Raw genomic sequence first — 22,300 nt, 5'->3', positions numbered from 1 at the left:
GGTGGGACAGGCTCCAGCTCCCCCCGCAGCCCCTCGCTGGGTGGTTTCCCATCCCCCGCGCCCTGCCAGGGAGGTACCGCATCCCACCGCGTCGCTGCGCACGGGCTGCCTCGGCCGGAGCTCGCCGGCGGTCCTGCTCGCTGCCGCCAGCCCCGGGCAGAGCCTCCGAGCTGGCAGTACTCGCGCCACGCGCAGCACGGAGAGCGCCGGCCTCCCGGGGCTCGTGTGCTACCTGAAAGCTGAGCACGTTGTAATAACAAAACAAACAAACAAACAAAAAAACCCCACCCAAAAAACCCCCGCCACAAAAAAAAAAAACCCAAACCCAAACCAGAAAACCCCACAGCGATCGCAGGACTCTGAACCTTTTCTGTACTTGGTTGCTGCTGTGTGCCCAGCTGGAACGATTCAGACTTTAGGAAAACCTGGAAGAGCTAAACCGCGGCTGGCGGCGGCGTGCACGTGCCCAGCGGTGATGGTAACGGGGTTCCCTCTTCCTCCCAGGCTCAGAGGTGTCTGTCAGGGAAGAGTCAGACACGGATCCCAACCAGAGCGATGAAGCAGACGCTGAAACTTCCCCGACAAAATCTCCGACGACTCCTAAGTCCATCAAGTGCAAAAATTCATCAGGTAACAAGTGAGCCAATGCCCGTCCCGCGCAGGGGTGACGCAGGGCTGCCCGGGCCGCCCGCTCTGCAGAGCTGCTGAGGGCGCAGGCGTAAAACTAAAGCAGATGGGAGAAGCGACAGGAGTTTACCCTCTATTTTCCTGCAAGGGGACAGGGAAATGCCGGACTCTCTGGCCCCTATCGCAGAGCTGGCCTGCGCTTCTTACCGGCTCTTCTCACCCCTTCCTCCCCTCCCGGGGCTGATCTGGTGCTTTAGGAGCGAGTTCCGCTGCTCGAGACGTGAGCCTGGACTGGCATCAAGCTCTGATTTATCCGCTGGAGTCTCCCCTGTAGCTTTCTTAACGCTGTCTGTGGAACTCTGTTGGCTCAGTTCTTGCGAAAGCAGTGCTGGAGGGATTCTCGCGGCGCGGTGCCATCCGAAGCCGCCCGCCTCCTTCGCCCCGGCCGCGGCGGGGTGGAAGCCAGCTCTCCGTGGGGGGCAGCCCCGCACTGCCCGTCCGCACCCACCTCCTGCAGGAGCCCCCTTCCCGTCCTGCCCCGGCCCGGGGGGCTGCCCGGGCGCTGGGGGGTGGCGAGTGGTGGCCGGGGCTGAGGGAGGGGACCCGGCTGGGGCTGCGGCGGTGGCTGGAGTGGTGTTGGCTTTCTTCTCCCCCCTAGATTTCTCCTTGTTTTCTTACAACAACGGCGTGGTCATGACGTCCTGCCGGGAGCTCGACAGCACCCGCAGCGCCCTGTCCGCCGCCTCCGCCTTCGCCATCGCCACGGCAGGAGCCAACGAGGGGACCCCCACCAAGGAGAAGTACCGCAGGATGTCCCTCGCCAGCGCAGGTACCCTGCCCGGGGCTGCCGACAGCGCGGGGACGCGTTTTCGGGGTGTCGGTTTCTACCCTGGTCAGCTGGGTTGCCCTTGGCTGGGCGGCAGCCCCCCCCCGGGGCGCCCAGAGCACCCCCAGCCCCGTGCCCACCCGCTGCGGGCTGCGGTCGCTGGCTGCGCGGAGGCGGGGGCTGCCCGGGGAACCTGCAGGACACGGGCAGCTGAAGCCTCCGCGCCCGTGGCTGAGCACCCCACCGCCTCCTGACGCCCACCTCCCCGGCGCCTGCAGCTAAAAGGCAGCTTAGGGATGATGGAGAGACGGGGCCGCCCCTTGTAGCAGCCCTGGAATTACCCGTAAGCGATTCCCAGTGGAGCTGTAACTGTGCTAAGAGGTCGCTGGCAGTTTCAGGCTTTCCGACGGACCAGCGGAATGGAGACAAGGAGTTTGTCATCCGGCGAGCGGCCACCAACCGCGTCCTCAACGTGCTGCGGCACTGGGTCTCCAAACACTCGCAGGTGGGTGGTGGGGGGCCGGGGGGGTCGGTGCCGCAGGGGCCCTCTCTCCCCGCCAGCGTGCCTTCGGCTGCGTGCGGGGTGGCTCAGCCGGGCTCCAGCTAGAAGGACAAGTTGGCACTTCTTTTTTAATTAAGCAAATGAGTGGAGATGGGGAGGAGCTGAAAGCTGTGGGGCGGGGGAGCTGGCAGCCCCCGGTGCGGCGTGGGGGGCAGGCGTGGGTGCAGGGCTTGCGGGTTCGGTGTGCAAAGGGAAGGAGCCGGGATCTGTGGCCATCCCCCCGCTGGGCTCGGTGGAAGCGGAGGGGCTGGGTTCCAGTCCCGTTTGGGGGTTTCAGGCTGGGGTCTGGGTTAGGAAACCACGTGGCTTTCCTTGCTGTCCCTTTCCCTCTGCCACCGCTTGCTGGGGGGCACTGGGAGCGGTGCCGTACTGGTTGGCACTGGGAAGCCTCCGCACCTTTCCCGGGCTGGGTGATGCCAATTCAGCAGTACGGGATGAGCTTGGTGCATTCCCAGCCGGTTCCCGTTTGCCGGGCGCCGCAGGCTGGGATTTCGCGGGGGAGAGGCAGCCGCTGCCCTCGGCCGAGCAGCCGAACTCACCGCAGCGCCTTCGGTCTGGGCCGGGTTTAAGTGGGCAGGGAGCGGAGCCGCCGGGAGCCGATGTTCCTCACATGATAGCACATTACCACTGTGGCTGTGCCGCCTTTGGCAGGACTTTGAAACCAACGAGGAGCTGAAGTTCAGAGTGATCGGCTTTCTGGAGGAGGTTATTCACGATCCCGAGCTCCTGACCCAGGAGAGGAAAGCGGCCGCCAACATCATAAGGTGAAGCGCCGTGGGCGGGAGGCTGCTTCTCCTGCAGGCTGTGCCAGGCTCTCGGGGGCTGCTCCCGCTCCCCGGGACGGCTGCGGGCGCGCGGTCTCAGGAGGGGCTGTGCCGGGGCTCGGGGGGCGCACGGGCAGTGCTGGGTGCATCCCTCCGCCGGGCACGCCGGGACCTGCCCGGGGGCCGTGGGCGAGGTGTGACCCCCACCTTCGGCCCCGCGTGCGGGGCCAGCTTTGGCCTCGGTTAAGGGTTTCTTTTTCTCTTTAAAACAGGAAATGAGACTTAGAAGCATTCTTGCGCACGCCGAGTGCTTAATCTGTGAAAAACCACGAAGTCGTCCTGCAGCCCCGTCGCAGGCGTGCGGGTCTGGTGCTTTCCCAGCTGAAGTAACGCTGTCTTTTCATGCCGTAGGACTTTGACGCAGGAGGATCCAGGAGACAACCAGATAACCCTGGAGGAGGTTGTACAGATGGTAACTATCCTTTCCCTTCGTCACTCCACCTGGTAGCCGGCGGGGTGGCAGGGGAGCACTTAAAGATCCCGGTGCCGCTGGCTCGGCGGAGAGCAGTTCTCCGAGCCCGCTGTCCAGGCGCACGGCTACAAAGCAGGGAGAGGTTTTCCAGTGTTGGGGCCAGCTGTGAGCACAGCTGGATCCATTAAGGGCAGAGGCCGCGGTAGTCCAACCCAGTTCAGTCCCCTGGCCCCATCGGCAGGATGGCTGGAGTGGGCACAGAGAGGCGTCTGCCTGCGGCGGCCGGTGCCTGCCCGAGAGGTGCAGGAAAACCCCGTGGGTTTGCACCGTGTCCTCTGCGTCCCCAAACCTGCGCCAGCGCTGCCATGCGCTGGTTCCAAGTGCCGGGCGCTGGCCCAGCTGGCGTCGGCGCAGCTGCCCTGGGAGCAGAGCCCTGGGAACACGCGATGGATTTAAAACCATCTGGGGGGCTGCGGTGCCTTTGCCGCCTTCCTGCGCTTAAAAAACCCCAAAGTCTGCTCCCGGAAAACCCAAGAGCCACTTTAGATTGGGCTGGTGCACCTGAAACAGCAGCGGCTCTGTCCCCCGGCTGGGCTGGCCGGCTTCTGGAGCGGCTGAGGCCCCTTGGGGGTATTTTTAAGCTTTTGTCTGTAACCGAGGGTGCTGCAAACTTCCTCTGAAGACAATAAGCGAAACCAGAAGGGTTCTGTCCGCCCTTCAATCTGAGCAGCGGAGCAGCAGCGACCTGCGGTCAGAGGCTCGGTGGGGACACGGGGGAGCCCGGGCTTTGGGGCGCACGGCGGGGTGATGGGGTGGTGGGTGTCCCGGCCCCTCCTCGTGAGCTGGGGGTGTGCGCTCTGCTGTGTGCCGAACCCTCGCCCGGGGCGCTCGGAGCCCTCCCGCGTGGCCCTGGGGCTGCTCGGTGCCACCGCTGCCCCTTGCTCACCCAGTGCCCCCCCAGCATGCACCCCCCCGGCGTGCACCCAAACCCCCCCGCAGCCTCTCCGCGGGCCCTTGAGCCGCCGAAGAGGAACCCCAGCTCGTGTTTGCTCCGCAGGAGCCACTTTCGCAACCCCCTTCCCACAGCCAGGAGGGGATTTTGCAAGAGGCTGTTAACTGGTGGGGCCGGAGGGTTTCCTGGGGGGGGGACTCGCCTGCGGCTGTGGGGAGCCACGCTGTGTCTCCCAGAGCTCTGCTGCGCGGACGGTGCCGGGGGGAGGCCATGCCTCTTCTCGGGGTGAAGCAGCAGCCCAGAGCGGGGGGCTCAGCTGGCCCACGGCGTCGCCCTGCATCCCCGGCCGCCCTGCAGCGCCATCCCCGCGCACCGCCGTCCCCGCGCAGCGCCGGCTCTGGCCAGGGGACACTGCAACGCGGCAGCTTGTGTTTCAGTGCGGCGTCCCAGAGCAAAACAGGGACAGGGCTGTGCCAGTTGCTGTTTTCCTTCCCGGCGGTGCCGGGGAGGGCAGCGAGGAGGGTCCGGGCTGCCTGTGGGAGGAACTGGCTGGACTGGAGGCAGCGCCGAGCGCCGGCAGCCACCCTGCTCCTGCCACCCTGTGCCCTCTGTGCTTTGCACCTTGGCCCTCGCAGCTCTGTCCCCGGAGCTGCCCGTGGCTCCCGGTTGCGCTGCTCCCTCCTGGCGTGACGCCAGCCTGGCCCCTCTTTCCCGTGCACCCCCCGTGCCGGGAGCTGCTACGGCCCCTCTCCTGGGACCCGGACAGGAGAGACGCCGCTGCTCCTTCCCAGGAGGAGGGATGCTGTGGCAGGTTTTTAGCCTGTTCCCGGCTGGGAAAACCCTGAGTTCGGGCTGTCTCTGTGCTGAAGCACAGTGAGGTCCGTGGTCGGAGGTTCTCGCCGTCAGCCCCATCACCATGGGGCACCCTGAGCCCCCTGTGCCTGCAAGCACCAGGGGGCAGAGCCAGGCGGGGGGGACAGGGGCTGTCCCCGTTCTGCTTTTCTGGACATCCCTCGAAGAGCCGTCTGAGCAGCAGCAGGGTCCGGGAGCTGCCAACCCCGCGGGCGCTGGTGGAGCGGTGCTGGCGAGGCTGGCCGAGCTGCCGGGCAGGGGTAGCCAGGCACGAGGCAGCGGCTCAGCGGCACCGCTCCGGCTGGGATCCCCTGGTGCTTTATTGATTAAATGGAAGTAGAGCAAAAAGGCAGCGGCTGCAGAAGTCGACGTGCGGGGATCTGTCCCGTAGCTGACACCTAATTACTTAAATAGAGAAGATTAGTTAATTTTGTGTCTGTACATGTGCTCAGATGATAACGTAATTAAAACCATCGGGTTGGCAGGGCTGGGTGAAGGCGGCACTTCTCAGCACTGGTGGGACGCGGGATGCGCTGCCTCTGGACTGCCGGACCAGAGCGGCACCATACACGCCGGCTCGGATGGGGAAGAGCCTTTGGCTTGGGAGTCTGACTTCGGCTTTCGTATCACGTGCATGAAATGTAGAAGTTGTTACTGTGCTCTTAACCAACGAGCCCTCATCGTTGCCTTTGTCACTCAGGCTGAGGGAGTCAAAGCAGAACCTTTTGAAAACCACTCGGCCCTGGAGATAGCAGAACAGCTGACGCTGCTGGACCACCTCGTCTTCAAGAAGATCCCATATGAGTGAGTGATCCCCAGGGGTGAGGAAGGGCTGTTCTGGTCGCCCAGGGCTCCGTGGCCGCCCCCCCCACCCCCCCCCCACCCCCCCCCCAGCCTGGCCCGGGCTAAACCCAGAGGGTGCAAAGCCTCCCCGGCTGCCGCCCGCTTTGCAGGTGGCCCAGGCTGGGCTCAAGCCCAGATTTGAGGCCTGACCCTGTGGCTTATCCGCTGGCGGCCCAGGGTGAGAGGTGCGGGGAGAGCCTCCATGTCCATCACACTTGCAAGCCCGTCCGGGCGGTCCTTCTCCGGCAGCGTGGGGGGCAGAAGGCCCTTGCCTCTCCATCCCGTGCGGTGGCAGTGGAGCTTGCGGGGCTCGGAAAAATGGGAAATAAACGTTGACCTGAATGTTTTCATTTGCAGAGAGTTCTTCGGGCAAGGCTGGATGAAGCTTGAAAAGAATGAAAGGACTCCTTACATCATGAAGAACACAAAACACTTTAATGATGTAAGTGCAGCCTCAGCAGGGGATGGGGACAGGCAAAGAGGAGGCAGCGCAGCCAACCTGCCCCCGGTGTTAGCCAGGGGCCGGGATGCGTGAGGTTTGGCTGCCCCCACCCCATGGATGTTACGTGCCCTGGGGACTTGTCGCAGGTGGAGCATCTCCTGGTGCAGTTGCTCCTGCTGGGGCTACTGCAGGGAAGGGAAATCTTTTTTTTAGAAAATGCTGTGGGGCGGGAGGGGGCATAGCTGTTGTCCAAAGTCGTCCTAACACGTGGGCTGGGACCGGTGTCTCCCCAAAGGTCAGTAACTTGATAGCATCGGAGATCCTCCGGAACGAGGAGATCAACGCGCGGGTGAGCGCCATCGAGAAGTGGGTGGCGGTGGCGGACATCTGCAGGTGCCTGCACAACTACAACGCGGTGCTGGAGATCACCTCCTCCCTCAACCGCAGTGCCATCTTCCGCCTGAAGAAAACCTGGCTCAAGGTCTCCAAGCAGGTAGGGGCGCGGGGCCGACCCCCCGCTGGGAGGCTGGAGGGGGTTTGATGGGCTGAGAGTGACGGTGTTGGGATGACATAAGACATACGCATTGAAAAAGCAGTTAGAAACCAGAGTAAGGGTTTTGTAGGTCTTTCCCAGGAGGGCAGTGGTGTGCAAGCAGCTCGGACCCTGCGTTGCTGCCGGGTTTATTCATCCGCGGGTCCGGTGTGCAGTTAAACAAACCTTTTCTGAAGAGTCACTGCAGCCAGACGCACACACACAGATGCTTCTTTAAACGGGTTTTCTGGGCTTCTCAGACCAATTATGGATGAGGAAAATGAATTCCTGTGTTGAGTTACCTGGTACAGGAATAGCTTGTGCCTGCTCGGTGCGGAGCCTGACGGAGGCCAGGGGCTGCCGAGCCAGAACCGCTGTGTGGGCTCCTCTGAATCTGCAACGCCATCTTTTTTCCTGCAAAGTGACAAATCTGTAAATTGAAAGAGGCACTGGCGAAGGTGGGAGGCAGGGGAAGGAAACAAGTGCATAGCCTGTCTTTATTATGTGTTGGAGGAACTTTGCTTTCAAGTGTTTGCTCAGCTCCTCTGGACGTCACCAGGAGCCAGGCGTGACGGCCAGGGCAGAATTCGTACCTGCGAAGGTGCCGAGCAGCCGGTGGGGGTGACGTGCCCCGGCGGCTGCTGCAGGCAGGGCGGGATGGGAGCGACCCCGCGGCTCCGCGGGCTTCACCGCCCCCGGCCGCGGCGATGGGGGGTTCTTCCAGGGCCGCCTCCAAGCGACACTTTGGGTTTCTTGCAGACGAAGGCTCTGATTGATAAGCTACAGAAGCTGGTGTCGTCGGAGGGCAGGTTCAAGAACCTGAGGGAGGCACTGAAAAAGTGAGTGGACGGTGATTCTCCTCCGCGATGATTCTGCTGCTGCCGGGGCTGCTGGGGGCCGGCCCAGGGCCCCCGTGGTGCTGGGGGACCCGGATCCCACCCTGGCTCCCGCCCTGCGGGCTGCCGCGTTGCTCATAACATCATTTCGGAGCCTGCACTAACGCACGTCTCGTCCGGCAGCGCAGGGCAGCAGTTTGCAAAGCCACCCCGAGTGATGGGCTGCTCCTTTGAGAGCGGCGTGGAGAGACGCGAATAAAAGGGATTGCAGAGGGGCAGATCATTGCCAGGCACCCAGAAACGTTTTTCCCCCTCCTCCCCTCACAGACTCATAGTTTAAACCCCCGAGTGCACCATATTTAGCTATGGTCTCCCACCAGCCAGTGCACGGCCCTCCAGCGAGTGGGGACCGTACCGGCAGCGCTCCGGGGCGGCTCCCGAGTGAGAGCATCGCACAGCAGAGACGGCAGCGCTGCGGCGGCAGCCAGCCCCCAGCCCCACACCGTCCCCGAGATGGCATTGGGCTTCTCTGCCAGCACTCCTCTTCCCCAGATCATCGTTACTTGGGGTTCCCAAATTGTCGTTGCTTGCTCCCGCAGTCGAGGAGCCCGGTGCCATGGGTGCACGGGGAGCGGGGTGCTGAGCTGCCCTGGAGCTGGTGCATCCCCACGGGCTCGTGCATCGCCGTGCATGGCAGACACCCGTGGGCTGCGTCCCATCAGCAGTGCACGGGGATCCTCCTCGGAGGACTGGGCCCGGGTGCAGGGTGAAGAGTGGGGGGCAAGCCCAGCGCCTGCGCTGCCCGCGGCTCTCGGCGGGGGTCTCACCGGCTGCGGGGGCCGAGGCCGGCAGGGAAAGCTGCAAAAGGTGCTCCCAACCCTCTGCCGAAGCTGCGCCCAGCTCACCTCCTGCAGCCGGCGGCTTCGACGGGGCACGGCCAGAGCTCGTGCTTCTGCCCTGCCTGCGGGAACGGCGGCTGCAGGATGTGGCCCACGAGACCAGCAGCCCTCCTGGGGAGAGGCTCCCTTCCGGGCTTTCTGCATGTCCTTCACGTTCTAACCGTGGAGTCCGACCCTCCTCCCCGCTCCAAAGGCCCGGAGTAAGGCCGTTTTCTTTCTTACTTGTTTCTGGTTTGCTCCTGAAGTTGTGACCCTCCGTGTGTGCCCTACCTGGGAATGTACCTGACCGACCTGGCCTTCATCGAGGAGGGGACCCCAAATTACACCGAGGACGGCCTGGTGAACTTCTCCAAAATGAGGATGGTGAGTCTCCCAGCCCCGCTGTGGCGGGCGTGCGGGGTGCTCGGTGCCGTGGTGCTTGCCGGGTCTGTGCCCGCCCCGTGCAGCCCCCGCAGGCGGCCGCCATCCGCGCAGCACCGCGCATGTGCCCCTGCACGGGGCAGGCAGCCGGGGTTGTCCCTGGTGCGGGAAGAGACAAAAAAGCCCTTTGCGTTGTGCCGTGGTGGAAAGGCGTGGACGGAGTGCGCTCCACCAGCCGCCCGTCGCCCTCCCAAGTGCTGGGACGTGGCGCCGGTGGTGATGGTGCTGCTGCAAACGGTTTCTCTGGTTTATCTCCGGACAGATTTCACATATCATAAGAGAGATCCGCCAGTTCCAGCAAACCTCCTACAAGATCGAGCACCAGCCTAAGGTACGGCCCTGTCCTGAGAGCCGCGCGCTCCCTCTCCTCACCTCCCCCTCCAATTGCAGTTTTCCAGCGGCCATCAATTTCTGGCAGCTCCTTTGGGGAAGATGGGATGCTCCTCTAAGACATTTATCACTGAAGGCGCTAGCGGAACCCGTGCAGGCGTGGGGGCTTGTGTCAGGCAAGGCATAACAGAGGGGGACAGGCACGGGCGAGGGGCAGCGACCTCCCTGCTCCTCTCGGCACGTGTGTGCTCTGCTGTGCAAACCATAAAGAGCTCATCGCCGACGCAGCATTGCTGGCTGAGCAAAAGGATGCAGCGTCCCACCCGGCAGTCCAGCCATGGCCAGAACAAGGCAGCGCTGACCCTGCTGTCCCTAGCTTTGCTGCCCTTTCTTCCCAGCAAACAGGACTGTCCTTTCACTCTGGTTCTTCCTGCAAGCCGCTGCGATCGCGGGCATGGCAGGCAGCAGCCCAGCACGGTCTTGCTGCGTTGGGGCTGGAGCATGGCCGCGGTCGGGCAGTGTGACAAGGGAGCAGCCTGGAGGGGCTCTCAGGGACTGGATGGCTGCTGGGGAGGGGGCCATCCTCCGCTCTGAGCTGCTCTTGGGAACATCGGCTGAGGCAGAGACCTGTGCGCTGCGGGAGCGTTGGCATGCGTCTTGCTGCAGAGGTCCCTCTCCCGTGGGAGAGCAGCTCCAGGCCTTGAACTCAGCCGCAGCTCATGTTTTACCTGGAGGTGGAACGAGCAGCTGTGCCTTTCCCCATCCAGGGGGCACTTCCATGGGAATGAGTAACAAGTGTCGGTGGCTCCTGGGCCCGCTGCCCTTGTGCCCTGCGCTCCTTTGCCGCCCCTCTGCTGCAGCAGGAGCCTGGCTGGTGCCTCTGCGCCCGGAGCAGTGCCTGTGCCTGGCTGGAGGCTGTCGGCAGCGCCGCGGGGGATGCAGCAGGCTCCCCCGTGCCTCCCCAGGATGCTGCAGCAGAGGCATTGCTGGAGGCAGCAGCTATGCGCGGCTGCACCGGCCGGCGGGCAGCGCGGAGGACAGCCAGAGCGCTCCCGGGGCTGCTCTGTGTGTTTATACAATGCATGCACTGCTGCTTGCCTGCACAGCCGGCACACGGCGCAGGGGCTGCCCCTCCCACAGGGCCCCCCTTTCCTTGCAGCAGGCTTTGCAGGGAGCAGGGCCGGACTCTGCGTCCCCCCGTGGGGCACTCGCAGCAGCGTGCGCGCAGCTGGGTTATCACGGAACCCGCAGAGCCCACCCTGGAGATGCTGAGAAACGGCAGAGTGTGTCCCACTCCCCCCCACAGCCTGGTGCTGGGTGGCCCCCCCACGTGTGATGAGATGAAAGGTCTCAGCCGCCCTCGCACTTCCTCTGCCGCAGCGCTGCAGAGCCACCCAGGAACTGCGCTGGTCGCTGTGGGGGTTCCCACTCTCTCAGGCACCGCTGTTCTCCAGAAAGTGCAAACCCTCCTGAAGCAGTGCTGCTGCCCCGCAGGCGTCTGCCAAACCTGCCCGGTGCCCCGGCCGCTGCCTTGCTGGCGATCGCGCCGGGCCAGACTGCCCTCCGATGGCACCAGTTTCCATGTGCAGTGGCGGGAGCAGCCCCAGTCCCTCTGGACCTTGACCCCTGGCTGGGCTGGTGGAGGTCAGAGAGCCGCAGGCTCTGATTTTAGCCTCCGCAGCGCCGGGCAGCCCCAGCCCTGCCCTCCTCACTGCCGGTACCTGCCCGGAGCAGGGCTCATGCCGCAGCCTTTTCCCACCTGAGCACAGCAGGTAACCCCTGCCTCCTCCCTGCCTCCTCCCTGCCTCCTCCCTGCCTCCTCCCTGCCTCCTCCCTGCCTCTCCTGCTCATGAAGGTCATCAGCATCTGCAAAAGCAGCCCACTGCTCTGAGACACCTGGCCGAAAGCAGCCAACGCCAAGCACAGCGGGGAAGGGCAGTGCAGGTGGTGCGGTGCTGGTTGTGCATCGCCCTGCCTCCCTGCAGAGGTGGGACACGGCCACACACAACCCCCCAGATGCTCCTGTGGGTGATGGGGTGAAGCCCTGTCTGTGCTGACAGCGTTTCCCAGGCAGAGGCTCTGCCACCAGCTGCTCCTCGCGCCGGCTGGCTCCGAACCCCAGGCACAGCGCCTTGTCCTGGCATGAGGCATCAGCTGCACACACCACGCTGCTATAGAGGCCAAAAATGTATTTGGGAAAAATCATAGAATCACAGAATGGTTTAGGTTGGAAGGGACCTTGAAGACCATCTAGCTCCCCCCCCCTGCCCCGGGCAGGGCCCCCTCCCCCCAGCCCAGGCTGCTCCCAGCCCCGTCCAACCCGGCCTTGAACCCCTCCAGGGATGGGGCAGCCACAGCTCCTCGGGGCACCCTGCGCCAGGGGCTCACTGCCCACACAGCCAAGAATTTCTTCCTTCTATCTCATCTCAATCTCCCCTCTTCCATTGTAAAACTGCTCCTCCTCGTCCTATGGCTCCCCTCCCTGATCCAGAGTCCCTCCCCGGCTCTCCTGGAGCCCCTTTAGGCACTGGAAGGGGCTCTGAGGTCTCCCCGGAGCCTTCTCTTCTCCAGGCTGACCCCCCCACCTCTCCCAGCCTGTCCTCCCAGCAGAGGGGCTCCAGCCCTCCCAGCATCTCCGGGGCCTCCTCTGGCCCCGCTCCAACAGCTCCATGTCTCTCATGTTGGGGACTGCAGAGCTGGAGGCAGTACTCCAGGTGGGGTCTCAAAATCTTCCAGGAATTGCAAGCAGATTTTCTGCTAGCACCGGAGCAGACGTCCTGCGCCGTCAGCAGCATTCCTCCTGCAAGAACTTACTTGGTGCCTTAAGTATCAGTTTTTTTTGTTCTCAACAGGAGAGAACTTTGTAGCTGATAAAATAGTGCCAGAGAGGAAAACTAAGCAAAACAAACAAGAGCAGCTGAGGACTAGGGGAGGCTGCAGTCCCGGGATGAGATAAGCACATGCAGTGCCTGTGTCGGGTGGCAGGAGCAGCCGGCACTTCTCTGCGACTTGTTTACTGCTCGGGCCTTTATCGTCTCCTAATTTTGGCATTTATCGTCGGCTGCAGCAGCGGTGAGTCCTGCCCGTTAACGGTTTGGCTCTCATTTTCCCAGGTGACGCAGTACCTGCTGGACCAGTCGTTTGTGATGGACGAAGAAACCCTTTACGAAGCTTCTCTGCGAATAGAGCCCAAACTGCCTTCTTGAGCCCGGAGCAGTGGCCGGTGGCTGCTCGTGTACACAGGCTATACCATACTGTATATAGCTGTTCGTTTCTCTTGGACGCCCTGGAGTGACTTCCACGTATGTGCTTCTCCAAGCAAACTGCCCCCCCCTCGTTCTTAGGCCGCAGTAGACCTCGCGTAGGATTTCCCGCATCGTTTAAGGTTTCACGCATCGACACTTTGCTGGAGTCCCGGTTTCTTTTCGATGATGTTATTTTTGTCATTTGTTCTTCTCGAGGGGGCTGGCGGTCGGGCAGGTGAAGCCCCGTGTCCCCACGGAGCTCTCGGGCAGCAGGGAGCCGCTCTCGCTCAGACTTTATGGGCAGTACCATCCCCGGGCAAACTCTGTAAGGCGGGGGAAGAGAAGACGGTGAAGTTTGTCCCTCCGTGCGACGCTGCCCTCTCTCTGTGTGCCACCCCCCCGCGCTGGCCTGGTGCCGGGGGGGCCCCTCGGCCGCTGCCCCCGGTCCCTCCTCAGTCGGGAAGATGGAAACGTCCCTTTGCCTCTCCTCGCTGCATACGGCTCATGACAAGCTTCTGTTGATATGCTGTAGATCCGTATACCTTGTGACCACTATGAGTAACATGATGTAGAATTAGAAAAAGATGACCGAGTGTTTTTATTACATATACTGTAATCCTGTCTAACCACCTGCTAGCAGGAATATAGTAATGTAGTGCTTATTCTGTGAATATTACCATGTATTTTTTACATTGTACAGTATATAAACACAGTTTAACTATACAGTGGCAGGCATGCTCCACTCTAACAACCACAACACTTTTGCTGTAAGCAATACCTCGTGGTATGAGAATTCTCTTTCAAGCCCTAAAACGATTTCAACTTACAGCTTGTTTGTTTGGAAGGAAAAAAAAAAAATTAATTTCCTTTTTTTTTTTTTTTTTGTAAAAATATATGTTTCCTGATTACCTCTTGCTAATAAATCTATTCTATCTCAGGGTGAACCGGGACTTGGCATGTTTTTATCGGCGGCTCAACGCCGCACCCGCAGACCTATTTCCCGCCCCCGGGGAGGGAGAATGCCCTGCCCACTTCCCCGCCCCCTTCTCGCCCCGCCCACTTCCCCGCCCCGCTCCCCTATTCGCCCCGCCCACTTCCCCCGCCCACTGCTCGCCCCGCCCACTGCCCCGCCCCTCCGGCGGCTGGTCGGCTCGGCATGGCGATGCGCGGGGTCACCTCGTTGGTTGCCGCCGCGCTCCTGGCGCTCGCCACCGCCTGGGCACCCTCCGCCGAAGGTAAAGGGCTACCCGGAGGAAGGGGGGGTGGCTCGGCTCGGCTCGGCTCGCCGCCCCGGGCGCTCTCCGAGCGCCCGGGGCGGCGAGCCGAGCCGAGCCGAGCTAGCCACTGATGTCTCCCCGTTCTCTCCCGCAGAGGAGCTGCAGTTCAAGGCCTGGATGCTGCAGGTAAAGCTCCGGGAGGATGGGGGGGGACCAGGAAACCCTCGGGAGCGGTGGGGGGCTCGGTGCGGGGGTGCTGAAGGGCTCTGCCCCCCTACCCCCCCCCCCCGCCTCTTTCCCCGCAGAACAACCGGCAGTACGAGCCCGGCGAGTACCCCTACAGGCTGCGCATCTTCCTCGACAACAAGAGGCAGATCGACCGGCACAACGCCGGCAACCACAGCTTCCAGAGTAGGAGCCGCTTCCCCGGCATCCTCCCCACCCCCCCGGCCCGCTCTGGCTTTGGGGTGTGATCCTCGGCGAGCAAAAACGTTCCCGTTTCCTCCTTCTTCCAGTGGGTCTGAACCAGTTCTCAGATCTGACCTTCGCTGAATTTAAAAAGTTGTACCTGTGGAGAGAGCCCCAGGTAAGTGACAGGAGCACGCCGAGGGGGTCCTTGAGCCCTGGGGGGTCTCCGTGCCACGCTGCACCCATACGTGGGTCAGCACCCCGTTGCTGTGCTGCCCGAAATCCACTTTGCTAAGTGCAGCGCGCTGTCCTGCAGGAGTCTGAGTAAGAGCAGGGTGAACCCCCCGTCCCCTACCTTCCCCGCTCTCAGCTGCCTCTGGCTCTTCACCCCCTGGCTCTAGCCGAATTGTCACTTCTGCTTTCAGCTTTGCAGGTTGATCTGTGTTTTTATGGGTAGACCTAAGGCCTGATCCTGGCGCTTCGGGGCATTAGGAGCTCCCTGAGCAGCTCAGGCGCTGCTGCCGGGGGTGTGGGGTGGCAGTGCTCTTCCAGGGCCGGCGTGCAGCAGCCTGGGGCCGCACAAGCAGCGTGGCCACCCCCGGGAGTGCGGCCCTCCGTGGGCCACTGTGCCCTGGCATGGGGGCTTGCTGCAGCCCTCCTGCCTCGCTTGCAGAACTGCTCAGCCACAAAGGGGAACTTCCTGCGCAGCTCTGGGCTGCATCCAGACTCCATCGACTGGAGGAAGAAGGGGAATTACGTGACACCCGTGAAAAACCAGGTAAGGGGAGCGTGTGTCACTGGTGACGCACCAAGAGCAGGCTGGGAGAAGGGCCCGCTGCAGGCAGGGCCCCGTGCCGGGAGGAGTGCGGGGTGTGCCTGCCCGCAGGGAAGCAGGCTCCCCCGGGAGCCCCTCCATGGCTGGGGTGAGGGTGACCGGGGGAGCTGGGCACAGGGGAGGCTGTGGGCCCTTGGGCAGGGGACAAGCAGAAGGTGAAGCCTGTCTGCAGGCAGGGAGTGAAAGTGCTGTGCTCCTGGCATGCCCTTCTGCCCCGGCCCTGGTGTTTCGGGGATGGCGGTGACACCATGGCACATTCCGGACCAGCTCTTCTCTGGTTCCTAACGCAGGGCCCCTGTGGGAGCTGCTGGACCTTTTCCACCACAGGGTGTTTGGAGTCCGCTATTGCTATTGCGACAGGAAAGCTCCTCTCTCTGGTAAGAGATTTTCTTTTCCTATGCACTGACGGCAGTCCTGCGTTCAGCTGTCCTCCGGGGCTGCCAGCGGGGCCAGCCCACCCCTGTCCGGGACAGCCGCTGGCTGCTTGTTCCGAGTGTGGCTGTACATGGCTGCGTGCGGCTGTGGCAGGCACCCCCACCCTGCAGACCCCTTGCCGCTCTTGGGAAGCCGAGCAGAGCTGCTGGGGGAGGCGCAGGGCAGCGTGGCCGGGAGCTCTCTGTGCCTGTTGCCATCCCCTCTCGGGGGCCGGGTGTCCCACTGCCTGGGGCTTGGGCAGAGCCCTTCTCGGGGCGGGACAAAACCAGAGGGGCCAGAGGCTGACGGGTCCCCGCCGCTGGGAGGAGGCACAGTTGGGTAGAGCCGTGTCTGGTGCTGGCGGCAGGAGCTCCTCGCTGCAGAACAGCTTGCTGCAAGCTGCACATTGTGAGACTGTTTGTGTTTAAACTCCCAGAGGATTTATATTCTCGAAGAACCAGAAAGACAGTAGCCACTTATATGACTTATCAGAATAGCCGAGGGTTGGGTGTAAGTGTTAAAAACAAACTTGACCTTTGAAAGAGATGTCAGCCGGTGCTCCTGCAGGGGGATGGTGTCCTGGCAGGCACGAGGAGGAATGCCTCTTGCAGCCCAAGCATCCTGCACTGCTGGCTCCACGTCTTCCTCGTCCCACCCCTCGGGACACGGAGCCGTTCGGCTGGGTGGTTCTTGATCGCAGCGGGTGAAGAGCCAGCTGCATGGGGGAAGGCAGTGCTCTCTGGATGCCTGCTGCACGGGCCGCATCCTGTCTCACTTATTCTGAACGCAGGTGTTGAACATATGCTGACTCAAAAAACTTTTCCGTAGGCGGAACAACAGTTAGTTGATTGCGCCCAGGCTTTTAACAACCATGGCTGCAGTGGGTAAGTAATAAAGTAATAAATAAATAAGTAAGAAAGTAAATAAATAAATAAGAATAGAGACTAGAAATAAGAGTATCTTATGTTCCGTGATTGACAGCCTTCCTCAAGATCTAGTGTCAGGGTCCTCCCAGACCTTGGAATGGGTTTTGTTTCCTCTAGGCTAAGACATGTCAGGGAAAACCATTATAGCTTTGGTTTGGTTTTCTTTGCTTCTTTCAATTTCGCCCTCCCTTGAGGTGGGAATGTTTCACTAAATGTCCAGCATTTCCTAACCTCTGTTGTTCCTCTCGTTCATTAGTTTTTCTTCTGATATTTGTTTTGTTACAGTGTCTTCTGATACCACAGTCACGGGTGCCGTGTAGCTAGGCTTTAACATGCTCAGGGAAAACAAGGGTAGTTTTATCTGTTGCTCTGTTCATGGGTCACACGCATCTCATGATGCTTTAAGGAACCCACAGAAACCTCTGCTTCCCCTTTGGTAAATTCCTACTGGCATTGCCTGAGAAGGTAGAAAATAAAGCTTTCTGAAATCTTATGTTTTCTGTGAGATAAGCGGTCCCCAAGGAATGTTCAGACAGCTGAGCAAAACCACTCCTGGTGCTTTTCATTTTTCTCGTGACTCCTCTTTAGTCCTCTCCTCGTGAGCACACCCTGATCACACCTCCCTTTTCCTCCTTCTGAGAGATGCGCTCCCTGAAGGTGGCTGGGGAAGGAAGCAGCTGCTTGCTGAAGATGTGGGTCCCTTGTCCTCCCCTGCGCTGTGTGGCTGGGGACCCCGGCCAGTCTGGGCAGAGGTCACAGAAAACCATCTTTCAGTGTGCGAGGCTGCAGAGCGGAGCTGACGCGGTTGGTACTGTGTGGGCAAGGTGTCGTTCTCCCCCAGGGATTAGGCGCCCCTGAGAATGAGGTCTTCCTGTGCCTGTGTAGGACCATGCCAGACAGCGTGATGGGAAGGGCCAGCAGTCCCAGACAGGGAGATATTGCAGGAACAGACTGGAGTTTGTGTCTTTAGAGGGTCTCTCTGTCCTTCCCTTTCCCCCCACTTTGCAGGAACAGTCTGTAGGACTGCAGGGGAAGGTTGATGGCTTCGCTCTGCTGAAGCTGCAGCGTTACCCTCCTAACGAATCTGCATTCTGGCTGTGTTGTCTTGCAGGGGGCTGCCAAGCCAAGCCTTTGAGTACATATTGTATAACAAAGGGCTCATGGGGGAGGACACCTACCCGTACCGGGCCAAGGTATTTCCAGCGCAGCTCAGTCACATTTCTGCAGCGGCAGAACCTGAGCAGGCTCTAACACCGCTTCCTTTCTCTCTGCACAGAATGGCACCTGCAAGTTCCAGCCAGAGAAGGCTATTGCCTTTGTCAAGGATGTTATCAATATCACCCAGGTAAGGCCGCAAGGGTTGTGTTTCCGAACTTCCAGGGCTGTGCCAAGCCTGACCTGGAAGGAGCTCGCATGCCCTGAGGTGTGCCAGGCTCTGCAGCACAAGCTGCAGCCTGCTTGCTCCTCGGCGCGGAGCGAGGCGCGGGCGTGCACCCTCCTCCTCTCCTGCGCACCGCTGGCGCCCTTCGCTGAAGGTGGCACCAGGGAAGTCCTGTAGCCAAAATACAGGCACTGGGTCTCTGCCTGCTTTCCCCAGTGGGTGCACCTCCAGACTGTCAGAAAGTCTTGGTTCTTGTCTTTCAATGCAAGTGTCGTGGTTTGGGCACTTGTTTCCTTGTCCGCAAGCAGAAAGCCAGGGTTAGCCATCCCCACCGCGCTCTGACTGCAGGTCCCGGGATCCTGACTGGGCCCAGTGTGATCAGGAGAGAAATGACCCCGGGATCCTCTTCTTGCAGTATGACGAGGATGGCATGGTAGAAGCTGTGGGGAAGCACAACCCAGTGAGCTTTGCGTTTGAGGTGACGAGTAACTTCATGCACTACAGAAAAGGAGTCTATTCAAAGTGAGTATTTCTGAACCTGAGAGGTGAACGTGGGGAAGGCGTAGGGCTGGAGTCACTCGCATCCCCGTTTCTCCCGCTTTGTGGCACTGAACGCGGAGACACTGGACTGCATTCTTGCATTTTCTTTTAAACAGAAAATAGAAAACATAAGTAAACCGAGCCTTGATATCCTGATTTCCCAGGGGGATGAGAGTGCAGCACAGGGAAGAGGGAACAGTGCGCTTGCAGCCAATTTACTGCTAGGAACCAGTCCAACCTGAAGACCAGAATGTATTTGGAAGGAAGCTCAGCAAGTCAGTGAGCTCGGGAGATCCTTCTGCAGCCCTGCCGCAGAGCCGGGGGAGGCCTGTCCCAGGGCTGATGTGTGTCTGAGCTGTGGGTGGTGGCGGGGTCAGCCCGGGTCTTGCAGCTGAACGCACCGGGGTTACTTAGGGTAAGCCTCAACCCAAGTAAGTTTTCCTTGGGACTCGGGTGGCTTTTCCAGTGCTAGACTACAGAGGGGGGGTGGTGAGCGGTGTAGCTGCGTTCACGCCGCCCTGCACCTGAGCTGGGACGTTTGCAGGCTGTCATTAAGGCAGGGCTCCCCTGCCTCGCTGTTCTCCGCAGGGCAGGCAGGTCCCCGAGCACCTCGTGCCAATCCCAGTCGGTGCCTGCCTGCCTCTCTGCAGCTGGGCGTGTAAGAAAAGCAGCAGAGATGAAAAATTAGACTGAGACATGGAGTGACCTAGCAGAAGAAGGTCTCGAGTGTTGTGTCAGCTCTGTAGCCGAGGGAAAGAGCTACTTAAAAGGATGATTATTATATTTTGGAAAGACTATGGAAGCTAACTGCGGCAGGACAGATTTCTGTTAGGCAAGAAATGGGAAAAGTGCATGTTTGGAGAGAACTAGAAAAATACTTTAGAGTAATGAATCCTCAGTCACGTAGAACTGCAGGGAAAATTAAACTAAGAGCCTAAGCATGAGTGATCTGCCCCAGGGAGCTGCAAGGGGAAAGAGTAGGCAGCACCGCTAATTCGAGTGGTTTTGCTGTTGCAATAGACAGTGATCTCAAAGTTGACTGCCAGCAGCAGGCAGGTGTAAGGTGTGAAAGCAGGCAGATGGGCAAGGCGCTTTGTAATAGGATTCCAGTTTGAGGAACACACCAAGTAAAGTTATCCTGTAGATTCATAGTCTACTGTAGATTTAAAGTCAGAGTGTATGGCATAACTGATGCTTCAGTGTTTTCAGCCTATGCTCCCCAGACCAACTATTAACAGGTTCAAGAAAAGTAAATTGGTGTGGGGATGATTGATCTTTGAGTTATCTGCCATTTGAAAATGTTTAAAACCAGGTGCTCTGGAGATGGGAGCTTGTACCTTGTGTTATTGTGTTTTACATTACAGGCAGCAGCTTTCATCAAGTGCAATTTAAAAGCTGGAAATTCAGAGAAAATATAAAGGAATGTGTATTTAGACTGAGGAACTCACTGTTCCCTGTGCAAAACACGGAACAGTGCCCCTGAACTTTGGGGCAGAATAAACCATTACTGGGATGCGCTAAGAGCTTCTGGTTTTCATTGGGAAAATTCCTTTGCTTATTTTTTTTCATTGTAGCTCATTCTTGTGTGACAATGTTGATGTTAATTCTGAACAAAAGGCTGGACCAGGTGATCAGGTCAAAGGTCCATGTAGCCTATCGCCCTGACTTCAGATATGGCTGGTAAATATCTCCTTTTCTTGGCTTCCCTCCCCACTCTCCGCAACTGGAAGTTCAGAGTATCCTTTAGTTCTTTTTGCAGTTGGAGAGCAATCAAGAATGCCAGCTAATCCACGATTAATTACAGGCTGTGTTTTTCATGTAACAAATCTGCATTATTTTTCCCTTTTTGCAGCCCACGATGTGAGCACACTCCTGACAAGGTGAACCATGCTGTCCTCGCTGTGGGGTATGGAGAAGAAAACGGGACTCCTTACTGGATTGTGAAGAACTCCTGGGGCCCGTTATGGGGCATGGACGGGTAAGGAGGTCCCAACGCTACCGGACGCACCACGGTCTCCCTGTACCTGGTAAAAGGACAGTTGGGGGGCGGGGGGGGCTTCCACCCACTCTCATCAGCCCCCAGGTTGCCCTTACACCATCGAGCTGAAATTTTGCAGCTCTTTCATGCTCTGGGAAGAGGCAGGGGAAATCGTCCTGGCCTGGGCAGTGAAGGAGACGTGGCCTTTACACACCAGTCGTGAGGTGACTGGTTAGAGCAGACCCTTAGATCAGTAGAGCTGCCATTGTCACCAGGGGCTCGGCCAGTGCGTGCAGAGCCGCTGCGCTGCTGGTTCACCTGGTGCCAGGAGAGCACTACACGGCCAGAGAAGGGGTTGTGCCGGGAGTGAGTTTTCACTCCAGCTCCGCAAGTATTTCCAGCTGCAAGTGAAATTTTTTAGAGTCAGGTGCTAACTCTGCCAGTTTGTGATATAAGGGGGACGGGAAACAGCATGGCCTGGCTAACTGCTCTGTCACAGGTATTTGCTCCTTGTGCTGGCGTGAGAAAGGAGCTTGCACATGGTAAATGCAATCGCCTTATGCTGTATCTATCGCACTGACTGCCAGAGAAGGGAATGCTCACTCATACACATTTCTTTCTCTTTTTAGGTACTTCCTTATTGAACGTGGCAAGAATATGTGTGGTCTGGCTGCTTGTGCATCTTACCCGGTTCCTCAGGTGTAAGAGGAGAGAGCAGGCTGGGGAAGGCGGGCATCGGAAAAGGAATGACTGATTGCATATGAATTTCTGAATGCTAAAAATCAAGACAGCGCGAACAAGATGAAATACCAGTCTGCTGAAGGTCGTTACCTGCAGGCAGATTCCTCGGCGTGCACATAGCTTCTTGCAGTAGGAACACCCGTGCTTCCTCTCCCCGGCCAAAAGCAAGCGTGCTCTTGCACTGAGCGCCGGACTCCCACCTTCTCCTGCCGGCTGCGGTGTGCTGGCGGCGTCCCTTGCTCGCCCTGTCCCAGCCAAGGCCCCGCGGCTCTGCTGGGGGGTGGTGGCGGCAGGGGGACACTGCTTGGACGGTGGAAATGCTCCATAGTTACTCGATTTGAAGGCGCTGCCCCAACAAAGCTCCCCCCTTCCTGCAGGCGGCTGTTTCCCAATCAACGGATGTAACTTCTTGGAATTTGAAGATTTTTCCTTTCTCTTCAGAAAAAATGAGTGCTGTGATTTTGTACACCTTATCTATTTTCATTAAATGTTTTTCGTATTTTTTTGTATTAAAAAATAGGGTATTTTAATGCAAATAGAGAAGAAATGGATGATTTTCTTTTACGAATCAATGAAGAAAGCAAAAAGCTTATCACTAATAAATGTACGATGGTGCAAGAAGGTGTGTGACAGGTGGGGGCACTTCTGTCGTGTATTATTTCACACAAAAATCTGCCAGTGGCTCAATAAAGGTGACTGGTCACAGATGTGCTGGTGTGGTCTTGGCGACCTAGTGTGATCCCGGCACGGCCACCGGTGGAGAATGTGCCGTTCGGTCTGGGCTTTGATGGGGGCGCCGGATCCCACCCCAGGGGTGCCAGAGGGGGGCACCGTCCTCCTGACACGGCTCCTGCGAGCCACAAGGGGCCGCAAAGCGTTAAAACCTTCTCGGGGTTGTGCAAGTTGCTTTTATAACCAGCTTTAACGCCCTGGGACAGGGCTGCGGTGCCCGGGGGCTACCGACCGCCGAGCTCCGCCACGGCAGCCCCTCCCCGCCGGGGCCGGCACGTCCGCCATTTTGTAGAGCGGGGCGGGGCCGCTTGCCTTCCCCTCCCCGGGGCGGGGCAGAAGCCCTCCCTCGCCCCGGAAGCGGAAGCGGCTCTCCGCCACTTCCGCTCCCGGTGCGCCCATCCAATGGGGGGGCAGGCGGCGTTTTGGCGCCGAATGCGAAGGGGGCGCGCGGCGGCGGCGGTGAGCGGGCGGTGAGCGCAGCCCCGCGGCGCCCAGAGCGCCCCCTGACGGTGGGGCGGCCCCGCCC

The 22,300-nt window shown here is 59.9% G+C and overlaps 2 protein-coding genes across 3 annotated transcripts in view; both read left to right on the top strand.

Moving 5' to 3' along the window:
• The window catches only part of RASGRF1 (Ras protein specific guanine nucleotide releasing factor 1), a gene marked incomplete at its 5' end in the record, with an annotated part of 44,452 nt that extends 30,912 nt beyond the window's left edge, over positions 1-13,540 (top strand). The window contains 12 exons of one of the 2 annotated variants that reach the window (XM_082489020.1): positions 505-630; positions 1,286-1,456; positions 1,852-1,958; positions 2,667-2,779; positions 3,191-3,251; positions 5,756-5,859; positions 6,256-6,340; positions 6,636-6,833; positions 7,632-7,711; positions 8,853-8,970; positions 9,290-9,358; positions 12,471-13,540. In XM_082489020.1, coding sequence (XP_082345146.1) covers positions 505-630; positions 1,286-1,456; positions 1,852-1,958; positions 2,667-2,779; positions 3,191-3,251; positions 5,756-5,859; positions 6,256-6,340; positions 6,636-6,833; positions 7,632-7,711; positions 8,853-8,970; positions 9,290-9,358; positions 12,471-12,563 — 1,325 coding nt within the window. In that variant the 3' untranslated portion in view covers positions 12,564-13,540. Of the gene's footprint in view, positions 1-504; positions 631-1,285; positions 1,457-1,845; positions 1,959-2,666; positions 2,780-3,190; positions 3,252-5,755; positions 5,860-6,255; positions 6,341-6,635; positions 6,834-7,631; positions 7,712-8,852; positions 8,971-9,289; positions 9,359-12,470 lie in introns of both variants that reach the window. The other variant, XM_082489019.1, reaches the window with a different exon arrangement.
• A 225-nt stretch (positions 13,541-13,765) lies between these two features.
• On the top strand, positions 13,766-21,741 carry CTSH (cathepsin H). The gene is made up of 12 exons (XM_082489107.1): positions 13,766-13,837; positions 13,974-14,005; positions 14,125-14,230; positions 14,335-14,405; positions 14,901-15,005; positions 15,353-15,439; positions 16,305-16,360; positions 17,514-17,595; positions 17,679-17,747; positions 18,199-18,305; positions 20,176-20,301; positions 20,931-21,741. The coding sequence occupies exons 2-12, from the start codon at positions 13,997-13,999 to the stop codon at positions 21,004-21,006; spliced, it is 894 nt and encodes a 297-aa protein (XP_082345233.1). The 5' UTR covers positions 13,766-13,837; positions 13,974-13,996; the 3' UTR covers positions 21,007-21,741.
• The last annotated feature ends 559 nt before the right edge of the window (positions 21,742-22,300 follow it).

Source organism: Vanellus vanellus (assembly GCF_965231255.1).
Source record: "Vanellus vanellus genome assembly, chromosome: 11".
NCBI lineage: Eukaryota > Metazoa > Chordata > Aves > Charadriiformes > Charadriidae > Vanellus > Vanellus vanellus.
This window is presented reverse-complemented; position numbering and strand designations above follow the sequence as displayed.